The sequence below is a fragment of the Cephus cinctus genome, unplaced genomic scaffold (assembly GCF_000341935.2).
Source record: "Cephus cinctus unplaced genomic scaffold, Ccin1 Ccin1_scaffold0169, whole genome shotgun sequence".
In the NCBI taxonomy this organism is placed as follows: Eukaryota; Metazoa; Arthropoda; class Insecta; order Hymenoptera; family Cephidae; genus Cephus; species Cephus cinctus.
Window position 1 is genome coordinate 705,403 of NW_014332893.1, and position 22,844 is coordinate 728,246.

The 22,844-nt window shown below is 39.3% G+C and overlaps 3 protein-coding genes across 5 annotated transcripts in view; all 3 read right to left on the reverse strand.

The window, feature by feature from the left end:
* LOC107264422 (probable serine/threonine-protein kinase dyrk2) overlaps nt 1-9,676 on the reverse strand; it is a 119,432-nt gene extending 109,756 nt beyond the window's left edge. Inside the window, exon 1 of one of the 2 annotated variants that reach the window (XM_015732654.2) lies at nt 3,806-4,048. The gene's annotated coding sequence lies outside the window, so the exon portion shown is untranslated. Of the gene's footprint in view, nt 1-3,805; nt 4,049-9,436 lie in introns of those variants that run through there. The other variant, XM_015732653.2, reaches the window with a different exon arrangement.
* Nucleotides 9,677-11,030: 1,354 nt separating this feature from the next.
* LOC107264423 (putative defense protein Hdd11) lies at nt 11,031-14,727 on the reverse strand. Its single transcript, XM_015732655.2, has 4 exons — nt 14,570-14,727; nt 12,100-12,283; nt 11,874-12,014; nt 11,031-11,651 (listed from the first exon to the last, which is right to left on the reverse strand). Exons 2-4 carry the CDS (start codon nt 12,280-12,282, stop codon nt 11,487-11,489), a joined length of 489 nt encoding a protein of 162 aa, XP_015588141.1. The 5' UTR covers nt 12,283; nt 14,570-14,727; the 3' UTR covers nt 11,031-11,486.
* Nucleotides 14,728-19,083: 4,356 nt separating this feature from the next.
* Nucleotides 19,084-22,430, reverse strand: LOC107264442 (CKLF-like MARVEL transmembrane domain-containing protein 4). Of its 2 annotated transcripts, none has more exons than XM_015732679.2 (5): nt 22,251-22,430; nt 20,785-20,928; nt 20,084-20,257; nt 19,394-19,492; nt 19,084-19,300 (listed from the first exon to the last, which is right to left on the reverse strand). In XM_015732679.2, exons 2-5 carry the CDS (start codon nt 20,917-20,919, stop codon nt 19,163-19,165), a joined length of 546 nt encoding a protein of 181 aa, XP_015588165.1. In that variant the 5' UTR covers nt 20,920-20,928; nt 22,251-22,430; the 3' UTR covers nt 19,084-19,162. The 2 variants fall into 2 exon arrangements, with proteins under 2 accessions (XP_015588165.1, XP_015588164.1); XM_015732678.2 differs by having other exon boundaries at nt 20,785-20,933; nt 22,251-22,428.
* Nucleotides 22,431-22,844: the final 414 nt, after the last annotated feature.

Consider the following 22,844-nt stretch of genomic DNA (forward strand, 5'->3'; position numbering starts at 1 on the left):
TTAAAAAAAAAAAAAAAAAAAAATGACAAGCTAATACACATATAAGTATCTGACGATGATTGTCAAATGACTATAGGTATAATGATGACAATCGTCAAAATCATCCATACGTAGTCGACGTATGAAATATAGGTATAATACCGAAAACCACCATTGATTTTGTATTTAGTCTTTTTGACATGGGCGAACATTTTTCTTTATATATATTCATCTCAAGATATACGCATATTCCAGTATTATCTTTAAAATAATTATTTTCATCTACCCCCCTAACCTTTATTCACTATCTGGATTCCTTTCTCAAAGATCCTTTATACGCATTCATAGCGTTATCTTGTTGACCACGCGTCGCCGCGGCATCACCTTCCCTAACAATCCGTAAAGCCGTGTTTTCACAGCTTTCACCATCGCCAGAGTCCAATTGTGAAGGATGCTTATAATGGCTCGTCAAGTCGCTCGTTATACCCTTCCTTCTTAATTACTAAGCACAGGCACACGAAACGCCTACGCGATTTCCTACCCTGAACACAGCCGGCTGCTCGCAATGGGGTATCAATGCGTATTGATACAGACATTCGTGTGTGTACGCACCTTAAGTATGGTCGCTGGAGACCCACGTGTCGGTCGATTCTTTGTATGAAGTTTATTCGGCCTTAGAACGTCACGCTCTAATATATCCACGTGCACGGGCGCATCTTACCATGAGAATTCGTCCGTTTGGTCTTATTCTAGAAGGTCGACGGTGCTGCCCTCTCTGCTTTCATGAAAAATTAATGTACTTCCCGAAGATTGCCAGGCGCGCAGCAATGACCATTACGAGGCTGGTGAGTTGTGTTGGGCCCCATAGGCCGTACGTGTGAATAAAACGTTACACAGGGTATAATACTTATGGACACTTTAGTACCGGAGATGAGGTCGACCTTACGTGACGTCACGCGAGCCTTATAGTTGTAGGATCGTAGCGTACTGTTTAAATGCTTCCAAGTAAAAGTCACTGACTCAGGACTTAAGCACGAGGATCACCGATTATAGATTGAACGACGGGATTGAGAAAGAGATAAAGAAAATTATATTTCCTTTCGAAATTTTCAAGGAGCGCCAGCGCAACCTAGCGGATTTTTCGAGCGGCTACTGTCGACGGTTGGAACTTCGAGCTTCGAGGTTAACAACTCGTCGATAACCCTTGCGAACCGTTACGACGATATCTTAATCAACGGTTAATGGTGGCTGTGACTTGTGGCTATGCGCCAGGCTCACCGGCCCTGACCGCGTGCTGATCATGCTGGACCTTACAAGTGGGTCAAAATGACTAGTGGGATATAGAGTAATTGAGGGCTCGAAAGCCAAATGAATAGGTACTGGTTTACTGGTTTTGTGTAAAAGAAATTTTGTCTTTTGAAAAACGCGATTTTACGTCAAGTTAAACTTTTGGATTGGATAATCGAAATTTTTACCGGCTTACGGGAAGAAATTTTTTATTTCAACGTAAAACAGTAAATATGTTGAATAAAAAAATTTTTGTATTTTACAAAACGGAAATTTTTTTTTTTTCATAAATTTACTCGAATTAGAATCGACGATATTTTGGAAAACTCATGAAAAAATTATTTCTTTCGACGATCACTCCTGTCTGAGCCCTTTTGACGCAGTCTGGACGGCGACGGCTGTTCGGATTAAACCGACTTCGACCTTTTTCTTCCCCCCCAGGCACTCGTGGAAAGTCTCCAACGCGCAGCGTAGTGACACGACTAGTCTACGGCAACTTGTAGAATAAACAAGCTGAACCCAGTCGTGAAGTAAGTTGAGGCACGACTTGGAATAGAAGCAAAAAATATTCGAGATAAGAAAAAGCAAGAATAAATTTAACATAGAAAATAGCGACGGCAGTCAAATGCGCAACGATGTGAAACAGTGAGTGGAAAAGAAAAAAACAAGAAATAAAAGTCCCTAACGAGCATTGTTCGGTGTACTATTGAAATTTATAGGTTAGAAATTCCTTTAACGAAACGGTCGACGCCGCGCGTCTGGATGGCAGACGTCGCGCGAAATTGTACAACGCGAGAATTAAGTTCCACACTTGACGTTGCTTCCCTTAGCAGAGACGCGCGGAGCTCCACTTATTTGGCCTCTAGTTTGCTCCTCCTCTCTTCCTCGCAGCTTTGAAGTCCCAAGAGGTGACGTCTCTCTCTCTCTCCGTCTCTCGAGCACGTGTGACCGCAACGAGTAGTCGCGACGGCTACATCCGTTATTTTCGTAGCGCGACGCAAACTTCAAATTCTTTTTTTTTTTTCAAATTCAACGTATTTTAGCGACAATTTTTTAACCCCGTATGCGCATGCGCAACGTATCGTTCTGTTCGATTTTTTTCTTTAACGAAACGGGTTATCACGTAACGCTGTCGGATGCAAGTGAAACGATTCTAAAGGTCTAGCGAACGTGGGTGATGCGAACTGCGATTCAACCTAAAGTCCCATTCACACGGTACAATTTATGCAGTGGTGATAAATCATTGGAGTACAATGTAATTAATATAACATTGTGACAGGTAAGTTATAATTTAGTCAAAGTCAATATGAAATATTTTTATAACCTAAACAGCCAGAAAAAAACCACGTACAAATGTGCGATATATGAGGATGGTGGGATGCAGTACGGAAAACTAATATATTTATGTATAGCGTGATAAATCGAACGAATGAAAAATTCACGAGTGCATATATCGATAAAATACACTTCCCAGGAATTGTTGATCCTGGTATGAGGGTAACGGAGACAACTTGGTATGAACGCAGCCTTACGGTGTTCTCTGAGTTACGCAAACGACTTGCACTCTCGTATCAGTTTCTTTCTTCCCACGTGCCGCGAAACACCCACAGATTGCAGTATGAGCTTCCCACTACGATTTCCAATTCATCTTTTTTCACGAGTCTCTTTGTTTTTCCACATCCAACAAAGACCCATCCGAACGAAACCGACCAGTCACTTGTTTTTATCGGACCACGCGAAAAGACAATTCCAGTCTCGCCAAAAAATCAACTCCAAAAAGTCAAGTAACATCCATCCTACCGAAATGACTTTAATTACACGTTTTCAAAAAAAAAAAAAATCATCCAGTCATTAAAATCTACCTCGGCAAGCAAATAAAAAACAGCGATACACCGGGTCAGTGAGACAAAAGATATTTTAATCCGGAAGAATGTCTATTTTTCTGACAAAAAATTTGGTTGAAAACTGAATCGAGTCCTGTCAAAATTACCGAGAGATAAGTTCACAAATATTCCGATAGGCGTCGGTCTCGTCGTTAAATACAAATAATATCCCAAAGGCCGCGTAAGTCAATGATAAAGCGTTGAGTGAAAAAGAAAGAGAGCGGTATCCGTACGAGTGCATCCGCATGTGCATGCACGCGTATATACATATATATATATACACACGCGAGAGGGAAGAAACAGAGTACGAAGAGGTTAGGCCAGGCCAGATATATTTAACCCTCCTCCTTAGCACGTTCGGCGCACAAGGAGAAACAGACTTGCGCGCTCTGCGATTTAAATAAATGCTCGCTCCGAATACCAGTCATTGTTCCCGCGACCGACGCTCACTTTACGTACGTGCGTGACTAACTCACTGACTTGACAGACTAACTGCTTGACTTGACTGACTATCGCACAATAGGAAGAGCGACCTCCGCCTATACTCGACGTAAACGAGAAACTACGAGAGTCTTGCCAAATCAGACTGACATACACCAGATACAAACGTTAGAGTCTAGTAATAAAATATTTCGACAGTCATTTAAGATAATTACCAGGAGCGTTCGCAGCGTCGGCGTCCGTTTTAATTCGCCGAAAAAAAGCCTCAGCACGTCAGCTGGATTAGCGATCGTGGCGCCACCTCACTCAGTTTGAATATTCCTCATTGTTTTTCAACCCCCGAACGCGTTACCATCAATCACGTCAGCCGGAAGTGACGTAACTCTGAGAGATCTACCGCCAATAACCCTTCGACCCCTGTCAATGCTTTTTCCGAGCGTCGCCGCGGCACACTGAAGAGTGTCAACGCGCGAAGCGCCACCTAGCCAGTAAGTCGAGGGTCCGCGCATGCGCTGTAGGCGCCTCGGTCCCATTTTCCCGTAACCGTCAAACGTGTAATCCAAATAACGTGAATCGTTCGTGATAATTCGAAATCAAAATGGAGGGACAATAACAGAAAGTCTCTTCGATTCAGCGTTCCTCCCGACGCCTCCTGGGACTCGAACTCGAAGTTATGTCTCTACTTTCACTCTGATGTCTGTTACACGCCTCGACAATGGCTCTCGCATCCAACTTCTCAACCTTCTATTCCGCCTCCTTCTCCGTCGACCGTCCGCCACCACGGTAACCGTTCGTTCCTCTCCTTCTCTCCTGATCCTTTTTTTTTCTTCGTCCTTCGTCTTACGACGTTCTGCTACCGCTATGTGTTCCTGGGCTGCTGCTGCTGCTTGCTGGTGCATACGGATTTGAGTAATAGCGGCTACCTTCAGCCGGGTTACCTCAGCACGAGTACCGGGTGTCTCGGACTTTATTAAAAGCCCACGATGACCGAACGAAATTACAGGCTCGCTGCAGTTGGCATCGTTGTAATTAATTTTTTTTTTTTTACTTAATTACAACCTTTAAGACGGTATTACGAGTGGGTTAGGAGATAAATCAGACTGCGACCGATAATCACGAGGTTCCGCGCAGTGACTTGGCCATGTAATAGCGTCACCTGGAATGACCTATGGATAAGTACCTATACGATTCGTCCTCAAGCGCTGTCCTTTGTACTGATAAGAGCATGCTGATGATTTTGATAAGATCACATGGGCCAATGGCTATCGAGTCAACCTTCTTCATATCAAGGGATTGCTTAACGCTTAGAGGTAAGACTGAACCAATCATTTACTGAACCATCGTTACGTTTCTCTTAATACCTTGAAGCCGTCATATCACATCCGACGGCAGTTTCTGCTATTTATTACGTGTCTAATACGTACACATAGAAAAAAAAGTCTAGGGAAAAAATTTTTTGTTTAGCTCCAAACTACTGATTATTATATATATGTACGATCAGTACCAAAAATACGTACGGAGTCTCTTCGTTACTCATCGGACACCCGGTACGTGGCTGCAAAATCAATTAGAGCCTGACCAGTTAAAAGCACGAAGTAAACCAAGAAAACTTTAAGGATAGTTCCGAAAAATGTTTAACGTCCGTCCCCGTTTGACTTAATTACAGCACTTCACGCAATGATTAATTAGCTTGGACGATTTTTTTCGGACACCCTTTATACACAGAAAGTCAGGCTGACAGGACTGTCTAATACCCAAGTAAAACTTTTCGGTACGCGTTCCAAGGCCGTTAGCCAATTTAAACGTTTCCGCCCACGTTATCGAGCGTTCAAGATCTGTTATTTTCGGTCACCCCTTATACGGTCAATAAAACCAATCGGGTTTCGCACAAAATTGCACACCGTCCTGTACCAACGTCAACGTGTAAAAATATAAGGCACGTCTATAACATACCCATGACTAAAATAAAAAAACTTAAAAAAAAAAAAAGCCAATATCCCACTAACCCCGTTCAATCAATCGGTAAAGTTCAAAGAACCGTCCTTGAGACACTTGCGAAATATTTATTTCGCGACACCCTATAGACATTCCATAAAGAGCAAGCAGCGAACGCCCACGCGAGGATATTGCCTTAGATGTCGCGTATTTCAGTCCGGCTCGCCCACCTCGAGGAGTCCCCCATTCGCCACGCGCGGCCCTATACTTCAGGGGCCTCCTTCCTTCGCCTTCCTCGCTAAAGAGTAGCGTCTTCGCTCTTCCTCCTCCGAGCCACCTCCTCCTCCTCCTCCTCCTCCTCCTCACGGCGGGGTCACATTGCACTCGCGCCGGTATGAGACTCGGGTGCAGGTACGTAAGGGCGGACTCAAGTCGGGAGCCGAAAGATTTATAGCCGTGAGTCAGACGCCGCGTAAAAAATGGGCAATTAAAGCGAGTACACCTATACGGGACGAGAGAGTCCCGAGATTCTCCTCCACCACCATCCACCACGAGGAACCACCTCATCCGCTACAAACCGACGACTTCGGCAGGCCACCTCCACCCGGGAGTAACAGCGCCGAAGACGAAGCTGTAAAAGAGATGCATTTCGCCACTTTCCCTGTCTTTCGAAATTCACTCGAGGCAAACAGGCTACTACGGAGTACCCGGCAAAGAATTTACGAGGCCGCCATTTGTTTTCGCGAAAGTAAGCTCAAACCCAGGATACACGTGGTCGTGGATCGGGTGTAATTAAAAAATTTTCGAATTTCGAAGGAAAAAATTTTTTTTACTTTTTTTTTTCAATTACCAAAATCTTAGCCGACAAATGAAAATGATAAGAATCTGCCGACAGAATTTATCGTCCGCTTCGAGATGGTATCCCGCGGCTCGCCGTTCCCGATGGCCGGTTTATCCGTCATCGGCGATTCCGTTCGGCAGGACGCCGGCTTTTTTCATCGAGGCACACCGGGCACCTCGGATGACTCAGTGCCGTATCTGAAGTTTTACAAAGCGGGCGCTTACGCACCGATTTCCCTACCATAGGTAACCCACGTTACGTTTCCTAACGCTGTACCGCGTGCGCACATATGTAGGTCGTTTGAGATTTAATCTAAGCCTTTGCGAGCCGCAGGACCACGTGCTAGTGTAAACCGTGCGCCAAGCTGACTTAACCGTGCCAATAATAGCCCTTCCGGCAATGTGGGTTTAAGGGTCAATCGATAAACGATATAAATATTGACTGGCCTGTTATGAACGCCCCTTTAAACGCCCAACTAGAAATTCACCCCTTAACAGAAATGACAAATCACGCGGCCCGATGCCCTGGCGTACACCTTTCCGAATGGCTCCGTTCACGGAGATTGTCATTCCCCTATAGGATTTTATTGAGACTGTCATGGCAATCGATACCTACGTGTATATATACTGACCAGGTTGACCCATACCCGTATTCATCTATACATTTTCCTACCCTTTGACCTTCTTTCTATCCTTCAGCCAGGGGATCAGAGTGTGACAATAATGGCGGAAAAATGAACAGAATTGTCAGGGAGAATTAAACGGCCCCTGTTTACCTTTCAATAGGTAAGCGAGTGGACCGAGACAGCCATGATTCGAGAATAATAGACTTTTTCGCCTAGGTAGTGAATATTGAAAAATGATTTTTTTTCGATTTTTCAAATAAAAATATTTATTCCCATTCGGATCAGCTTCGGCTGAGCAACTCTGATCTGTATTAAAGTTAAACGTCCGATGGCAAAAAACTCTTATCGGCATTGCTAATGGATTGTGCAGACTCGCAGAGAATCACGATGACGCGCTTAAAGCGGATATTGCTCCGTAAGTGAACAGGCTAATCAAATCAGTTTCGAAAATCAAAGTTATCCGTAGACGTTAATGTGGCACTAAAAAAAAAAACGACAAAGTAATAAATACGTATTTATATCGTTAAACAAAAAAATGGAATTTTTTATTTCAAAAAAAGTCACGACTCAAGGATATTTTTACGGCATTCCAGTCGTGTCGATGGACTCTGATGCGGGTTTCAACTTGCCAAGTCTACCTTGACGTTAGGTTAGGTTAGTTACTCTAGCAGAGTTCAGGGGCGTCTTTGTGTAATGGACGATTGAGGGTAGGGTCAAATCTAAGAAATACGTTGGGGTTGAGCGCATTCGGGTATATCGTCAAATATCGATTGTCGTACTGCGACAGGAGCGAAGGGGTCGGGCACACCACTGGTGGTTGGCAGCGGTCATACGGCCCTGAGATATCAACCTTTGCACCACTGGAATAAATCCTCGAATCACTGTTCAATGCCAATGGAGTATAAATCACGCTCCAAATCGAATCCCCCTTTAAAAGGCTTACGAGACGTCAGCTGAGGTTTTGAAAAATTCCAAAAAAATCACGAAAATTCGTTCACCGAAAATATAATCCTAGTGGCAAATTTTAACTGGATAATAAATTCAAAAAAAAAGACAGTCTTGACGCTCACGTAGTTAAACGAACTCATTTCCGGAAGGAGCCTCAATTTCAGAAAGGGATGCCGAACGACCGTCATCGTATTTCAAAAAATGTCTTATTTTCGTACAAGGGTAGTTAAGTTCTCGTATTCTCAGGATAATACGTCCCTGAATCGTGACCGGAAATCTGTCGCATAACCAGAGCACAGACAGGGATTTTTTTTTAATTATTTGTCCAACGCCCCCCCCCTCTCCCCCTCATTACTTTTCATACGTCATTTCCGTTACACTAGAGAATTACACTGCTGAGCCCCGTCGTTCCCTCGAGACCCCGTAATTTGTTGGCAACCCTCTATTTTCTTCTGCAGTCTCTCGCCATTTTTATTCGGTACGCTTACAACGAGTATTCTCGAAGTTTGCCGAAAATTCCCGAGACGAGGAAGCGCAGATGGTAATGGCGCCAGATTGTATGAGAAAAATTTAAAAAACAGAAATTGACGCACGTATCGGCACGATACGAACGTTGCAGATCGTGCAAATAATATACAGTGTTATATATACAGGTAATTATTGAGTAACAATATCAAAATGCCTCGCCTCGACGCAACGGATAATCATTATATACAATTATATACAGTCTCGTGTTCCCAGGATTCGAAAAAAGAATTATTTGCATCGATCTATACGCCTAGGCCGCGGGCCGATCTTCCAGTTTGCTGCTGCGGCTTTGGTTGCGGTAAGCTTGCTCGCCGTAAGCTACTACACAAAGGGTGTTGAAGAAGTAACGTGAAACAAAACTGCCTTTGACCTATGAGACAGATTCTAACAATAAACCAAAGGATGTTGCATGGTCAATTTAAAAAAACAAAAACTTTCACAAAAAAAAACCCGATAGAACGTTAATAAAAAATGTTCTCATAGGTCCTTCAAAAGTGCAACACCCTGTACATAATACAATGCAATCTCGTAAAAGGTGTATTCTCAATAGGACAAAAAATTCAGAAAATTGGACTTCCGGTTCTTTAACTCATTCAGTACCTCATAGGTACGACGTTGACCTTCATTGTTCAAAGAAATCGTTTAAAATTTTAATTCTAGTACAATTTATTCAAGATCACACTTTATGTCAAATACGTATAGTATTTATGATTACTTGCATAACGTTAAACGCATGAAAACTTGATATCTTCCATCGTTTTCTAATAAATGTAAGAGATTGCAAGGTACGTTAATTTAAAGTAGACAAATTTATTCCTGAGATTAGCTAAGCCTCTGTTACAATGAATCCTGGACCACGGATGTTCGTACCGTAGCAAAAATAAGCACTCGGCTAGTTCTTCTACTAGCAATAAATAAACGTCTGAACCCGAGAGATAGATGCATTTACAAAAGAATCGTGTTACTCACCATGCAGGAGATCTTCGTAAACACACGTCGCTCGTTGAAAGCACTATGCACACAAGATTCAAATCCACAGAGTATCTCTAAGAGAGCCAGGTCCTTCTTTGTTATGTTATCTAGTCTCTCTCATGCCTTTCCCCGTAAAGAGATTCTCGGCCTCTCACACGCGCACGCGGAATACGGTTCTGTCAAAAAACGCAACGCAAAACGGAACTAAAAACGCGCAACCAACCAAACGGCACGCGGGTTCAGCGGCCGACTGAAAGGATGCAGTTGCCGTCGGCCCGCCATGGTCCTTCGTGAATCTTCGTGATTCCTCGTGCTCCTTCGTTATACCTCCCCTCTGGCCCTGCGCTGCTAATAGAACCATCCCCACTCCTGGCGGGACATAGACAAAGCGACTGCGCGCGCATCCAGACATTTTTAACGCTCATAACCCCCACCACGTTGTCTCCAGTCTGCTGTAAACCGTTCGCTGAATAACTGCATTTGCACTTGAGTCAGCGCTGGGTTATGTTATGCTGCTGATTTACTTGCGTTCTTGAACTTTGAATACTGAAATTCGATGAAATGCACTATTTAACGAAGTCCACGTGATGGTTACGAATTAGTCACGATTATGAAGAGGAGATTTTATGGATTTTACAGCGAGCGAATGTCTTGCGTATTTGAAAAATGTCAAGACAGCGTCAGGAACACTGTAAATTCTGGTGATGTACAAAATTCTACAGTACTATTTTTATCTCTTAATGATTTATTGCCACTGGTAACGTATAATATTGCGTTTGGATGATTGGTCGAGCATTGAGAATAAAAGTGTTCCGAGGGATATGGTGCGTTACCTTCTCTCTCTCTCTTCCCTCCTATTTACCACCGCGCAACTACCTATTGCGAAATTCGTTACAACCGATACAACCGGTTTCACTTCCCATCCGCCCTCTCTTGTAAAAAGCACTAATTACTATATCCCGCTTACCGATAACGATACGCCGGATGCTATTACAGTCAACGCTGTTACTGATTATAGACAATCAAGTCGGTAACCTTACTCTGCGTACCATACCAGATTACCGACGGAGTAAATAGAATTATTTGAAAAATTGCGTTTTTGAGTAAACACAGTTCATTCGAGTAACTCGTAATTTAAGCTTTGGAAATATTCCGTGAGCCGTAAAAAAAAAACGCGGTCGAATTTTCTACGAAACAAAAATGGGCTATACTTACGTTTAAAGGTGTTCACTAATTTTTTCTCTTCGCATGCTTGATAACGAAAAACGTTTGTACGATTATGAAAGTGCTCTCTCGTAGAACATTCTAGAAAGTGATAGGGTAATGCAACGACTTGTTCTACCAGAAGATTAAAGTATGCCCATCCAATATGGAGTTCTTCCGACAACTATAACGTCACTTCGTCGCGATACCCGACGACAACAGGAATCATTATGGCTGTTCTCACTGAACGTCTTCTGGAAGGATGGCTTCGCATTTTACTCGCACTATGATTGGCTGTGAGTGTAGACGAGCGTGAAGGTGCAGTTCCAAAAAAAAAGGTAAGCTTAGTGGATATGATACTCCAGTTAATAGTAAATGGCCGACTATGTCAATTCGAAAAAACAAGTGTTTTATTTGGTCGATTTACCATGTGCCCACATATTTTATTTCATCTTAAAAATCAAAATATACGCCACACGCGTCAGCTCCTCTTCGTGACTAGCTTCGTGTGGATCGTTACGTTTTGCTGTTGTTGTTTATTTCTCGCTCCTTCCTTTTGTCTCACGAGATAATTAAATCTTAATCGCATCGCTTCTCCATATAGTTTAACAATTCGTGATTAATTTCAAAATAAAAAAATGCAATGCACAACGTTACCTGGAATACTCGTGAAAATCACTATACAACTACATAAGTTAATTCTTTATCCGTATTTTTTAGTGAATCTGTATGAAAAAAAAATATCTTTTCGATCTTTCCTAGCCTTATAGCCATAAGATCGACGTCATTACTTATACCTCGTGACGAAAATGCTACATTATTTTTTTTTTCAAAATATTTTTTTTCAATGTTCCAGCGACACTTCCTCGGATGTTTCACCGACCCAGAAGACAAGGCCAGTCTCCACGAAGGTTCCGACAAATTTAACGGTACCTTTTACATTCTCGGGAGCGATCCACTTCGCGACAATGGCTTTCTTGTCGTCGCTGTTACGATGTGTGATGGCATTCTGGAAAAGATTATTTATCTTAATTATCAACCTTAACTCAAAAATTGGTACGTACGTTGACGTTTATGAATTAAGTGTAACAATTAATTTTTATGACACCAACTATTATTGCCAATTTGAAGGTACAAGTTTATGACATTAAAGTTATCGTGAATGGTTTTATATTTTGTCTTTTTCATTATCAACGATTAATTGTGATATATTAATTAAATTATTCATTACCTTAGATCCTCCCAAACAATCCAGTGTTTGTATATTCTTGTCAACGTCGCTCACGTCAAAATGTCCAACAATCTCGTCGTTGATTCGTGCTTGCAACAAGAATCCTTTGAATCTCTTATCATTGGTGCTTTCCATAATGACCTATACACAATTTAACGGATAAGCTATACCCTATTTAAGATTTGATTTTCGATTTCATTTCAATCCACTTTTTTGTCTTTCTAACCATAACTTCTTGGCCAGGCTTGACCGTGCTCTTGTTTACGACGATCCTGAACGGAGACGGAGTTGCTTGAGGCTCCGCCGGATGTCCCGGCAGGAGCGATTTACAAACTGAAGCGGGCGCGCCACCGGAAAATCCATGAACTGCTACAACGGCTGCAGCCAGGATGGTAAAAAAGTGAAGCATTCTAAAAAAAAGGTGAACTTTTTCAAATCTTGCACCAATCCTATTTTCCAAAGCCTAATATTTCTAGTGAATTCAAATTAACGTAGACAATCCATATGCCTTGGAGAATTGCCTTTCGCGAAGCTTTGAACTTTGAATAACAATTCCATTGTCGTATTGCAACCATCAATTTCACGCCGTCTGTTCATTTACTACGATTTTCTGTTTTTATTCTAACAATCATCGTACCGTTATATCTCTATTGTCAGAGCTATTTTATTCCCATACTTTATTGTAACTCAATAATTTTCTCTCTCTGAAGTTAACGACCATTACAATTATAAGACAATAGTGGAAAAGTGTTTTGAATTTTTTTTTCTTATTGCACATACTAACAATAGCTAAATCGATTGGAAATTGCATCGCGATAATCATTCGCGCGACTATTATCTGCTGTTAATGTCATTGACACTGTTTTATTACAATCATCTTCCTTTCCATTCGAGTCCATCGATTTCTGAGGCTATTCACCGTTCAAGGTTCCTCGCCCAACTTCAAGAGATTGTAGTCGTACTTGAAAACGTCTAAATAGAATGTACACAGCAGCCACAGTTTTTCTCCCTGTTTCTAGGGTGCTCCGCGAGTACTTTGTAATTAGATTTCTCAAGCAATAGTAAATAAAAAGAAATATAAAAAAAAATTAAAAAATATAAGCACGTCGACGGTCATCGACATTTGCACTGTCATTATTAATTACATTGCAAATTGATGCTAAACTATGTCCAGCTTTTATAATGGCTGTTATGATAATTCAAACTTTTCTTATTTTTATAAAATTACACACGTATGTCTAATTCATATGAAATTTCTTGCAGGGAACAATCATCGTGCAACTGATATTCATCATTAATGTTACTACAACAAAGGAGGACCTTGATGAACGTTCACGAAGCTGGTCGGCCATTTTGAAAGGTGCTTAGTCTCTCCTCGGATCCAGCGAAAATATATAACGACTATTGTATGCGTTCATTATACATACGTTAACGTGTTTCGCAATTGTCTATGGAATAGTTACGATAATTATTAATGGTGAATAGAAGCTTATAAATATTTTCAATGTCACGTTCATCATGCGTCAATCATAACCAAACTCTGCGGCGATTATACCAAGAGGAGGTACACTGGCGAATCAGATTATATTATAGCTTGTCCGAAACATTGTAAATTGTTCAGAGATTTTCCCTGTAGAGTCAGTGAAATCCATTGTTATATTATATTAGTAGAAACCATTATATGTTAGTAGAAATAATTTTATTAAAAATCAAAATAGCGCCTATTGTCACAGAGAAACTGTTTCAGTTATTTGTAATATTATTTTTTAGAGGGTTCTTGAATATCGTGCAGTCACGAGTGAATTGAATATTTTTGAATTCTCTTTATGGGGATTTGTCAGTCTTTTTTTTTTTTTAATAACTTCTTTCTGGTTAATTTATATTGGCTACTGCTCCAAGCGTCCAGATGGAGCAGCTCTCGTTAACTCGAACTGTCCTTTCACTATTGGGCAAACTCTGTGACTCGTGCTGTTTACTTCTACAGTGATCGCTAAGAATGAAAGCCAACTTCAGTTGGCAAAAGAAGATAAGCATAGGAAGAATGGAAAAGTATTGTTCAAGTAGCTCCAAGAAGAGGCAAATATGAAATATTTTGAGTTAGGAAAGTATCTGGTTATCGTTCAGATGCAAATAAAGGGCTCACATTCAATAAGGGATTTTATTGTTTATACTAGTGGGCGATATTTATTTATTATTACGTATGTCCTATCGTTAAACATTCAACCGATCTTATTGTTACTCATCCAACTTGGAACAATCAATCTCATTGTTGTGCTGATTATCATTTCTAGTTCATTGATTTTCTGATCCATAAATTTGCCAACAGATTATAACAATGTAATTGTCAAGCAATGAGTTTGTTGTTAGTCGATATATCTTGAAATGTCAAATTTTGAGTTTAGTCAAAAATTAAAAATTATCCTGTGATCTAGAACAAAGTAAAAAGCTCTCATGTCGAACTGTCATTAAATGATTTTTGACAACTCTTCCGGATTGCTGCACGTATGATAAATGTAACTGGTCAGAAAGTAATATAAAAAAATATTTCCTTCAGTGACCATTGCATTGGATCAAACGCAAGAAATACAATAGTATCATCCCTCGTCTAAAAAAATTTGTGGTACAAAAAATAATTTTGAAAACAATTAAATATTAATACACGATAACGGTTATTCGTATTGCCAACTTATACTCACGTGATCGTCGATGCGTGTGTTTTATTGATTAATGAAAATTCAAAATGACGGACTCCTTTTTCAATTTGACGTGTAAGGCACGGCTTTTGATTATGGAATGAAGCTCGGGAAGAACGATCGGCTCGTTATATTCCTTCACTTCTCCCACCGCTCATTTGCCACTGCGCGAGGAATTCACCGAGATCGTGCGAATTTGCGAAAAGTGACGAGGATACGTCATTTAAAAATTCATTGCCATACCGAGCACGCATTTATCCATTTGACACTTCATTGTCAAGAGCCATTAATAGCAGAAAACGAGAAAGATGTGGAAATGAAAAAAAGAACAAAAAAAAATGAAAAATTTGCATTAATTCTTGGAAACGAAGAAAACTCAAGCTTTACTACTACCAATACTTGACTGCTACTCATAATTCGTCTACCGACTTTACTTTGCTGTTTTTCGTTTTTTCACTATACATGTGTATACACGCTGAAGACGAACGTATAACCCTGAAATTGATTTCTGTCTAAACCTTATATGTATACGTATATATATGCTCGTAAATAACAAATGTGCAAAGTTGAAGGAGAAATATATATATATATATTGCAAGGTACCATAAAATATTGAAATTAACGAATTTTTTTTTTTTTTTCAAAATTTTGAATATAATTTTTTGTAAGGCGATTTTTTGTTATTTCTTTAATTGTACCGTTGATCGTGAGATTTAGTAAAGAGTGATTTAAACGTTCTTAGAAACTATTAAAATCTCACAGTATGGCAGACGACAGCGTATCAAGGCTATTTTTGTGATACTTTTATTATGGACTTTATGTAAATTATGTTACGTTCGAGATAAATTATATATTGCAAAGAAGCAACTGTATTACTGTTATTAATGACCTACCGGATATTTATGCTGACTAAAATCTTTATCATTAATTCTTATTAGTAGTACAGGACCACCTTGACACTTTGTGCCTTTAGGCGTGAACGAGCGCCAAATGAATGTCAATTCAATCTCATAATTCTAAACTACTGTTAAAAGTAGATATTATGAGGAAAAAAATTGTACTGACTTTCGTTAACCAGTCTTTAGGATTGCTCGACGTACAAACGTGAATGGCTGTACATAACCTGAAAATTAATTAGGAAAATGCAGTTTTCATAAGTATCCGAGGGAAAAATTGTAAAAAAATCATTCAACTAACATGATGCATATGTGACGCAAGTATGAGTGTACCTGGTGATACTTGGCTTTGTTGAATTGTGTTAAAACCGAATCTGCAAACTTTTTCCTGGTTGTAATTACCGGTAACAAAGTCAGGATGACAAATCACTGGGAATAACCGGTATTGACTGACATATGACAAAATAATGAAAAAATCCCGAGATTCTTACCCAGTCTAGCTTAACGAGGAGAAAAATAATAATTGAATAACAAAAATTGGTCATGCGTTCATCATTCTTCGTTATATAATTTATTATTATATTAAAAAATGACATTGACGTGTTTAAATTTTCAAAACGTACCATATTGTTTATATACATATATATATTGCAAACAGCTGTTCACCCATTTTCTTAAAGTCATTTATTGCAAATCGAATCGTGCACTGTGTCACGCACTATGTTTGCGCAATGCGAATTCCATGATCTTAAGGAAATTTATATGATTTATATAAAATAGTCGGAAGTTCCTTGTCGAAGTGCCGATTGCAAAGTAACAGTAAAGTATCAGTGACTAATAAACCGACATTGAACTTTGAACGTAATCGTTTTAGGTAACAGTAAAAAAAGTCTATTACCAAAAAAAGAAAAGTGCCAAAAAAATAAACAGAAAAAAGTTATATCGAATACCAAATTTTTTTTTTAAATTTTGATTTTTTCGCTTCACCGATTTTAATCGATGATTTTTTTGGAATTATTTTTTCCTCTTCTTCTTCTGGTCTTTATGTCTTATATCAATGACGAACACGAAAGACACCATTTATGATACGTGGGTTGTACTTTATTTTGTCATCGCCGTTGATCATGAAGTCATGAAAAATATAGTAAAACGACATTGTAGTAATTAAATAAGACGTAACAAAAATATTATTAGACACATAGCGCCGTATGTGGCGACGTACCAGAATAATTAATAAATAATAATTATATGTAATAACGTCGTGAACGTCGCGTTAACCGCTGACACGTCGTATAACGATACGCAAAGGCACTAATTGCGAGCGAATCGTATCAACAGTTATCGATAAGACTTTTATTTTTATAAAAAATCTCAAAGACATTTTCAAAATGTATTTTTCACTAAGCGATCAAGACGACGTCATCTTAACAATAAAAGGATGCGCTAAAGGGAGAGTCCCCGACGAAGGTTTCACAAAGTGTTCATTAAACTTTAGTAACCCCCTCGTAATTTAATTTTCTTCTCTATTGTCATCAATTCTCGCGCGCACAAATACAAAAAAATTCCGTTTCCCAGAGCTCCATTCCAAAGGTACAAGTATAATGTGATTACGCGAGAAAGGACTCTTCCTTTAATTATTATCATTATCATTATTATTATCATTCCGAAAATTGGTTAGCTCTCAAAACTTAACGAACAGTCACGTGGTCAACGTTTCGAATTTCACTGTCAGTACTGGCGAACATCCTCGTGTCTCATGCAATTACATTCGGATAAACAAGGACGTACCGATTGGTACTGCTATCAAATTTCGAAACGTACCCCATGACGTACTTTATCTATTGCGAGTAAAGTAGAAATGAAAGAAAAAAGAAAGAAGAAAACTCGCCTAACCAATAACAATCGATAATCGAATTGTAGCGAAAAATAATTTATTCAACAATGTTCAACGCACCTGTAAACGCTCAACAGTGTAACACATACGATTTCTGTGTATAGTATAGAGATTTTCGTATCGATCGAACTACAACACGTGATTAATTAATTAATTAATTAATATTTCAGCAACAAAGATCGATCGTTCTCCTATAACACATTTAGAGATTACAGTACGCACAGTACACGCGATATATTGCTTTTAAATTTTTTTTTTCTTTCTTCGATTATTGTTATTACGAATATACATATATTGGTCCGTGTGATTTTGTATGTGTGTTTATGGTGGAAGGGTCTGTGAGAGAGGGAGAAACAGAGGTGGAGGGGATAGGGTGATAAGAAATGTGTAAAAAATTAAATAACTTTTTTTTTCTTAAACACCCTGTATAGCTTGAGCACTCTCGTATGCCAAATTATGATTTTTTTAATATAAAAATTGTCGCTTCTGGACCCATCAAAGGAATTTAATGATTCCATGATATGGCTTGATACATATATGTATATGACAAGTAGAACAGGGATTTTGTATAAATGAAAAAAAATAGTCCTCAATATTTAAGTACAAACCGTGTAAAAAATATAGTATAAAATCTTTATGGTTGCGTAAGCTACGCATTTGCTTACTACTGTTGTGAAGTTTGGCACTAGAGGCTCATTTTTTAAATTCATGTTAGACTTCACTTTCGAGATATGACGTATGCTAAAGGTTAAATGCTGTGCTCACGGCAATTGATAACAATATATGCGACGTGTATGTAGATATTATTATATAATTTCTGTATAAGAATAATATAAATTCCAGTATATCTTCTAGTCTATGAAAATATCAAATTTGGCGTACGACAGTCCAAGCTGACACATATACATATAGTATGTACCTAATGATGATAGTTTTTTTTGGATTGATTTTAGGATTTAAGAGTACAGAGGACTATTATTACAAAAAGATAGGGGAAGGTGCCCCAAATATAGTGCAACGGAGAAAAAATTAAATAGAAAAAAAAAAAGAAATTAATGTTCTATAGCATTAAGATTATTAAAGCGCATATTATAAATACAATATAAACTATCGTTCAGTGCGAATGTGTTTCGCGCGAGAGACGAGGAAAAAGAAAAGGAAACGCGTATCTCGAATTCCTTTACGTGTATAATATGTGTATATATTAATACCTCTGTGATATAAAAGTAAAGATGGCGCAGGAAGAGTTGTGGTGATGTGAAATGAAGAGTTGAACGAACAAATGATAAAGAGGAGATAGATATTAGAGTTAAAGAAATGGGTAAAAGAACGAAACTAAAATTATAATTTTCATGCATGTACCTATATAGTATATACATATATCGTGCTCAAAAAAAAAAAAAAAAAAAAAAAAAAAAAAAAAAAAATAACTTTATTCCCATCTCGTCGGTATAAGAATAAATCGCGAGGATGCTTTATTATGAAATCGGAAATTGGCGTCGATCTTCGGGCGAAGAGCGAGCGTTTCCAGAGTCGTAAGATAAATGTATACAGAGATGTGGTCCACTTTGAAGGAGTCCCATAGACTTCTCCGCATGTCGTTTGATTGTGTCGCGTTTTCTGGCTTTGAGAATTAGACAAGGAGGTGAGTGTTTGGTGTACGTGTGTGCGCGCGTTTGTATAATGTATCGTGTGAATCTGGCTTTTGGCGTGTAAATAGTATATAACGATATACAAATTTCAGGGATATATTCGGCTTTAAGCTTGACGTTCTTAACGAACATTTTATCATTGCCGATTAGTCATTTAATACGCAGGGCTGGTCACTGTAGACACCTGCTTCGATACTTGCCGCTCGCCCTGAGCGAGGGCGCCACTCTTCGCTGCATTAAACTTGAGCCATGCGTCATAACCGTACGCCACCATAGCGCAAAATCCGAAAAACTGAAAACGAGAATAATTGTTGAGTTTTACTTAGTATTATACGAATTTCTAATTGACTATGACATTTCTTAATGACTATAACTTTTAACTTACGGCGGCCACGCCGAAGGCTTCGGAATGTTTAGCGTAATCTGCTACAAGGGCTGCTGCGATAAGGTAGAAAATTGTCCATATTGTGCAGAATATGAATTCCTGAAAAATATTTACAATCTTTAGTATAATTATATTTGTATAGACGGACACACGAGGCTAGTGCTGATATAGCTATTAACGTATATGCTACCCTTATGAAAATTTGAGATAATCGAGTAAACGAATCGCTGAAAATTATCTTTTGATAGAAAATCGACAAGGTAGATTACAAGTGAACGGATAAAATAAATTAAAATCTAATGTGCGGCTATTCGTCAGTGTCATTGAATGCCAAAATAATTTTATATGTTGATAACGAGTCGCAGTGCAATGCTAATTGCTATCGTATAATATTTTACTGATTATAAACAGTAGGACGTGTTAATGCTTATTTTTACGCTTGTTGATACAAACGTGTTTGACACTTTGATGTTCGTTTAGAAAATATTTTAGTCAGCAGCACCGGGTGCTCGTTACAAATTATTCATCGATGCGTACTGTATACAATATGCTTGACAATGGCTTAAGTATGTAAATTAAAAGATACAATAACTAATCCAAGATAATTTTCCAAAATTTCAGCAGCATTGTTTCTCGGCACAGTTTCCCGAAAAACGACAGATAGCAGCGGGAATGTGAAACGTTGCTTACAATTTTCAACCATGGAATCTTGAAGAATTTCTCAACGACGTGGAAAAGATATAGGGCCAACAAAATGCCCGTGAACCAAAATCCGCCCATGGCGACAGTATTAAACCAGCCACTGCGACTCTCACGGCTGAATTGCGAGACTGTTATGCAGATGAAGCCAAGAAGATTGAGAACCTGTAAAAGTTAAGAGATAAAAATAATTAAAAAGATAACAAAGCACACGTAAAAATGGATATAGAAGTTCGCCACGTGTTTCCTTACTATCCCATATCAAAAACTGTATTTACAAGTAATAATAGGACCAGGTTGTAAAATTTTTTACAAAAACTAAAAATAGCACTACGAGCAGACCAAACAAATAAAATGATCAGTCAGTCGCGGAAAGCAGACGAGGAACTTGGGGACCGACGATCTGGCAACGGTTCAATGATAAGGCATAGGCCGTGACGATAGGATATATCCCGTGTTAAAAAAAAAACGAATAACCCTATCAAATTCTCTACCCAGTAACAAGAAATGAAATTGCCGTGTTATTGGGCCTATCAAAAATTTCGTAGCACGTGGCCAGCCTGTCACAATGCCAAAAACCAATCGACGTATCAAAGGGGATAGAAAATATCCAGCATTACGTTATCCTATCTGCAACAAACCAGTGATTCTCATTTACAATTTTCAAATTCATCTATAATATAATCTCTTACCACTTGAGCCACTTTCAGCATCCCTGGAATCGTCCTCACGTAGGAAGGATCGAACCTAATATTCGGCTGCACTGTAGTAGTGCTCGCCGTGACCGTAGTGGTTGTCGTATGCTGTCCTGGAAAACCTTGCTCCATCTTTCTTGGCTGTTCTATAGAGAGAGAAAAATTGTAAGAGTTATAATCAACATAAGAGGAATTCCAATACACGTCACTTCTCAATATAATACTGACAGTACCATAAGACTTCACAAACATCAACGAGGGAAGCTCTATCACCTTAAAGGTTACCGTCACTTGAACTAATCATCAAATGAGCGTCACGTTGGAGCTGCAGCAATTCACGACATTAAAACGTACCGGCCGACCACTAGACTCTTGGCTTTCCATAAGTCATCGCACAGAGATTAACATACAAGTAACCGTAAAGCGGCAGAATACAATTGATTCACTAAGAAAACAAAATACGGCACCTACGCCATTGCTGGATTCGTTCTTTATATCCGTAAATCTTAATGAACGCTCAGATCGATGTGATATTATTCTCGTCGTCGCAGAAGGCGCAGACGTCGCGACGAAATCGCGGAGCGACGTTAAGAACGACGACGAATAACATCGAAGTGGACCCGGACGACGACATCGTAAGGTAGCAAGGAATTATGTCAGTAGCAGAAATACAAGAATTACTTAATATCGCTGAGTGAAATCATCGTTCGTCTCAAAATAGCTAATGACAGAGTCGAACCAGGGGCGGTGCAGGAACCCACGCCTGGTATATCAAACATGTAGGTCATACTAAGCACTAATTATTCGATAGTAGATAGTCAAATGCATGTCCATTAACATTAAAGATAGTGAAAAATTGTACAATATATCTTATAGACTAACGAACATTTCAATTAGAAGTACGAATATAAAGATGTCAGATGTAAAAGAATTTATATTGAAAAGTGTCGTATCCAGCACGAAAATCCCGCCAACGTATTTCACGAGATTTGACGCTTTTTTTTTCTTGTCGAGTTAACTCAGTTCCACGCCCACTGAAGAGACTTGTATACAGATTATTGAATGGGTGTCACGCATCTTCTTAAAAACTTTCGAAAATCTTTCTTTTTAGCCGGGAGAATACGAGCTCTGACACTTGGCTGTTGGTATACGCTCTCTTTCCAAACATTGGCAAAGCACCTTGGGCTTCCAGTGAAATGTGAATTTTTCCTTAAAATTGTAGGAATGCCGATACGAACGCTGACTCGATTTATACTGCAAGTGGTTTGCGCGATGCTGTAGCTTAGCTAGGCGCCGTTGCCTTCACGTGTATATTAATAGTGGAAAATTCTCTAAGAAGCGGGTCATTGAAAATTAACAACCTGCTGCTCCGATCGATTTTGACGGTTCAGGAATTTCGACGCCTTTCGACTATGTGCCGTTAGTTTTGACACGTGTGCGTGATATTTGTCACCGTTACTCACCTGATTTACTTGGTGTAACGAAAACACGGTCACTACTTGTCTCTTCTAAACACTACGGCACCACTTAATTCGCTTTCAACTTCGTCGATGAACTACACGAGAGAACTAGGGGCGTTGTGCAGCCGTTTTGGCTACCTGCCTGAACCTTAGAATAACGAGCACTAGTAGAATCTACGATTGGCATTATGTTCTTGTTTTCCTCTCGGTCGATGCGATGGAACATGGACTGGTGGCGCTGCGGTAGTCGCTTTCGTGAACTACGTAACGCACGTTTCTTTGCCACGATTGTAGCCTATTCTGGATTTTTTCAAGTATTAACCATACTCTCTTGTTAATGTTGACACGTTTGTCAAAAAATTAGAATCAGCCGATTGTTTTTATTATTTCGTAATTATGAGTAATGTCTCTTGCTTAGCATGTGCCGCCTCTGGCGAATAAAGTTGGTAACACGTTGGCGACGGATAACGCGAACCATGTTGGTAACTCTTTTGGTATATTTGAATATATCCGAATTAAATTTAACCGCTCATTATTGTGTAGAAATTTATTGTATAATATTAAATGAAAAATATTCTACGCAAGGTATGTCTGTGC